Below are 4,933 nucleotides of genomic sequence, written 5' to 3' on the forward strand. Positions count from 1 at the left end.
GTGTGTGTGTGAGAGAGAGAGAGAGAGAGAGAGAGAGAGAGAGAGAAAGAGAGAAAGGGAGTGAGAGGAAGAGAGAGAGAAAAAGAAAGAGAGAGATAGAGAGAGAGAAAAAGGAGAGAGAGAAAAAACGAGATAGAAAAAAACAGAGAGAGATAAAAAGAGAGTGAGTGAAGGGGTGTGTTGTCATGTATACGTACATACATCAATACATATACGTACATCTTTTTTGTATGTACGTGTGCAGGTGTGTGTGAGAGAGAGACAGAGAGAGTCAGTGGGTGAATGTGCGAGTTCTCATTTATGTGTAAGTAGCACTCTCTCGCTCTCTCTCTCTCTCTCTCACACACACACACACACACACACACACACACAGACACACGTCCATTTTATATACACGTTCGGACATCTTTCACTTTAAAATAAAAGTAATGTGATTTTCAGGATAGAAAAATTCGTTACTGGAATTCATACTCCAGAATTCGCAGTATCTCATAAAGTACGACCTAACCACAATTATAACTTGATAGATAAAGGTATTTGTACATTTTCAAAAACCCGTAATAAATCTACTTTTATATGGCATGTTGTGTAATTTAAGAATCAAAAAACGTTTTAGGATAACCATATTTTTTTATTCTTCGATTTTTTATTCTTACACAACGTTTCCACCGACACTATACTATATGCACTATTACTTTTGAAGCCAAAATCACCACCTACTCCTAGCTCGTACATTACATAATATATTTTACAATTAATAACAAAATTTCCCGACGTTTTATCTGCAGATACTACAACGTTCTTCTCATGTAACTCAGGTTTACTTAAATCTGGTTTACTTCCTGTGAAGCCGTTCATCCTTATAACACGTTTCAACGACAAACTTGTTATTCTATCATATTTGAGACTTGACTATAAAATCGCCAATTGATTTTAAAATAACTACTTTTAATCTATACCTACTAATCCTAAATGTTTCCCTATACGTTGTACACATTTTAATCCTTCTCAGATCCTCATTCTTAATATCTAAATTTAAAGCAGCGAACAGTCACAATCGTTAGTACAGCGGCCAAAATGTTTAAGGTCATTTCGTCTGTCTTTACGTTCTGAGTTCAAATGCCTCCGACATCGATATTGCCTTTCATCCTTTCGGGGTCAATAAAATAATTACCAGTTGAGCACTGAGGCTTCCCGAAATTGCTAGCTATGTTCCAAAGCTTGAAACCAATAATATCTAACTAGCATGTATAAAAATGTCTCACTTCATTATAACAGAATTCGAAATTATCACAACCACACATACCTAGATATCTGCTCCAAAAACGTATTAGGTTAACATCCGAAAAAAACGTACTATAGTTGAATAATTTATCATCTATGTTCTGACCAAAATTATAGCTAATATGTATATTTACATGCTTAACATCGACTGGTAAAAGGCTAGCGTCCTCTTATTATGATATATATTGTTGATGCCATAAAGAATTATAAACCTCGGGAGAACGGTTTTGGCGGTTGAACTCGAAGTGAAAAAGCTATCAATAATAGTTGGAGAAAAAGGTCTATTTACGTTGTGCTTGAATCCCAACACAGCCTATGCTAATCTATTTACGTCCGAGTAACTTAATAGTTCGTCAAAAATGGTTGACATAGTAAGCACCAAACTGTAAAAACATAATTGTACCGAAATATGCGATACTCCAGAATCACCCCTGTCCAGTAACTGAAACCAATAAAAGAATAAATAAATTATAGATATATAAAATTTTATATTTTTTCATTTATCTTAGATCGGGAAAAACATATAGAAATCCACGAGTTGGCACCACCTACTTTTTCCATGGCGACATACAATGCACAGGAAGCGAGAATAATATTACGCTGTGTCTTGGCAAATGGCAAAAAATTACAAGGAATCAGGCATCAGTTGCAGGTGTTGATTGCGAAGAAGGTAATAATACTTTTTACCATAATAATATTTTCATATGCTTTAATTCCATAGTCTATGAAATATATCTCTTCATGTTTACTAATTCCCAATAAATACTTATAAGAATATTAAAAGTAGGACGCAAATAGTGTAAACAAGGGCGCATATATGTTCTTGTGTGTGTGTGTATGTATGCATCCCTGTTTGTTTTTTTTCGTTGTTCGGAAAATGTTCGTTTTTCTATGTTTTCGTTTCTCATTGTGTTTAACTTTTTATGACACCCTGTACTCATATATGCATGTATCTATACATATAGATGTAGGTATGTACATGTATATATGGATATATGCATATATTTATATATTATTTATATTATTATATGATCGAACGCCACGCATCCTTTTCCAAGTAAGTTTTATCTTTATATATACATGTTCAAATGTTCGAAACTGCAGTCCATAGATAATTCTTTATGTATATTTCTCATTTTGTCCTGTTCTGGTGTTTTTGCGAAATTTATCTAGAGAACATTATTTTTATTTGTGGTTGGGTCGTTGATGACCTCTATCTAGCATATTGGATGTCCACCTAGTGGTCATCCCTTATACACGTGTAGCACATATATATATATATCCAAGGTTTCAAATTTGTATATTTCAAAAAAGATAGAGACTTCCAACGCGACTGATTTTTATTCTATTTATTTAATTATTTACCATCCGATGTCAACATTTCTGTGCTCAAACCTATCCAGCGACTGACCCATTGGATGTCTGACGTTTGGCACTTCCTCGGGAATGGGTTCCATCAGAACAAATTACGAAAAAACACAAATAACGATCATGTTGGTAGAACATTAACGAGCCTTTCTTTTATTTGAGCTCCCGCTTCCCTATGCTGTGTGCTAGCTCTCCAATGTAAGCAGCTCTCTTGTTTCTGTACCGTCTCTCAGTACACCGTAAGCTATACTCTATATTCCTAACCTTGCAGTTAACCTTTGGCTTCATCCTGTATGTTATGCAATTGTTCTCCGTACATGGGGACCTACCTAAGGAATAAGTTTTACAGATTAGGGATTTTAGGGTGGCGTCCAGGTCTTTCGACTACTTTAATCCCTAGACTAGCCTTATCTAATGCTTTTCTAAAATGGTATGCGAGTTCGCCTCCAAGGATAGCATCAACGAACATGACACTGATATTTTTTAGTTGTCATACCATGAATTGGCCTTATCTACCTTTTTTCTTGTCCTTCCTGTGCTGTTCCAGGATTTGCTCCTGTATAACAGAAAGATCCCCTTTGCATCACTCTCTATGATGGTTCTGTACTTAGTCCTGGATCCTTTGTACACTCTAATCCTGTCCCTTTGGTTGTAGCGAGAGAACTGCATGCGGTAGATAAAGTGCTGTATATGTCATTCCAGTTCTATAGAATCCCTCATACGGGACACATTCCTCATCGCTCTCACTAAGTCTGCTATTAGAATATTTAACTTGGCGTTGTCCGCAATAGCTGCGTTCTTGTGGACCAAGTATTTAGAGGCCATAGATTTGTCATAATGGGAGTGAAGGATCTGGCCCTTACTGTTCTTGGTTTCCAGCCAGGGTTCCGCGTCTAAAACCGGTAGCCTATAGTTTGGGTGCTTGTTAAGGTAATCTATTGTTACTTTAATACACTGATGGACGGACTTAATTTAATACTCTGGAGGATGGAGTTAGGAAATTGCTAATAGATTTGAACTAATACGAGTTAAAACCTTGAATGATCCATGACAAAAGAAAAAAGATGAGTTTAGTCAAACAACTCTGTGGATGCTGCAGATATGTCGATGATACATGCATATATATATAAACAGCAGTTTGCGATGTTTCACCATAAAGGAGAATGATAATTGGCCCTAAATGTGACAAGGATGTTAGGAAACACCGACACTGCTAGAAATAAGAGCTAAATTGCTCTAATGCTGTAGTTAATGCAAATGAAGGAAAACATATATACTAACAGGAACCTTAATTGTCCGAAAAATGCCGATCGAAAATTCTTAATACTGACGTCAGTTTCGCCAATTTCCGTTGCCTCATCAGTTAAGCTAAATATTATTATATATATGTGTGTATATATATACATATTATATATGTATGTATATATATAAACATATATACATACATAGATGCACACACACACACTCATATATATATTATATATACGTGTATATATATATATATATATATGCATAGTTAGAAAATATGGTTATAATTATAAATATACCATAAACAAGTATAAAAAATGGAGGAGAAAAAGTTGTTGAATCAAAATTAGATTTAATACCAAATTGGATTCAATACATACGCACGTTTCAAAATACAATACAAATATGTAAGAAAAAAATTATAATCATAGTAATTATAATTAAATTTATGCATTGTCATTCTCATCAGTGTGAGGAAGCTATTGAATGGTTTCAATGCTTAAGTGACAAGAAGAAATCAAAATTCATCCAGTTTGGCATTGATAGTTATTATCAGTCGATTAGTCCTATTCTACTTAACAAGGCTCTTATTTTTGCAAAGAATAGGACTAACTTATCAATGAAGGAAATAAGAATTATACTTGAGGTGAGGGAGATCATAATTCATCACTAAGGAAACTTTTGGACTAGAAAGGACATACCAGATTGCTTTAATATACCAATGGGCGCGCAAGATTCAGCCGAAGTCACAGACATAGTCGGGATTTATTTCCTACACCTACTCCATGAAGAACTCCCAGAATTTGAAGATGGTCTCTATAGGGATGATGCTCTATTTGTACATACAGGTACTATTCATTTTTGCCAGCTGAGTGGACTGGAGCAACATGAAATAGTGTCTTACTCAAGGATTGTCACTTACTCAAGGATACAACGCATCACCGGGAATTAAACTCACGGCCTGACGATCGTGAGCCGAATACCCTAATCACTAAGCCACGCGCCTTCACATTGAATACTATAACTAATATAT

At 35.1% G+C, this 4,933-nt stretch overlaps 1 protein-coding gene across 1 annotated transcript in view; it reads left to right on the forward strand.

Moving 5' to 3' along the window:
* Positions 1-4,933, forward strand: part of LOC106883855 (scavenger receptor cysteine-rich type 1 protein M130) — a 105,302-nt gene that overhangs the window by 33,713 nt on the left and 66,656 nt on the right. The window contains exons 4-6 of the mRNA XM_014934994.2: positions 442-533; positions 1,794-1,954; positions 4,370-4,445. Of these exons, the coding sequence (XP_014790480.2) occupies positions 442-533; positions 1,794-1,954; positions 4,370-4,445 (329 nt within the window). The remainder of the gene's footprint in view (positions 1-441; positions 534-1,793; positions 1,955-4,369; positions 4,446-4,933) is intronic.

Source organism: Octopus bimaculoides, chromosome 5, assembly GCF_001194135.2.
Source record: "Octopus bimaculoides isolate UCB-OBI-ISO-001 chromosome 5, ASM119413v2, whole genome shotgun sequence".
Taxonomy (NCBI): domain Eukaryota; kingdom Metazoa; phylum Mollusca; class Cephalopoda; order Octopoda; family Octopodidae; genus Octopus; species Octopus bimaculoides.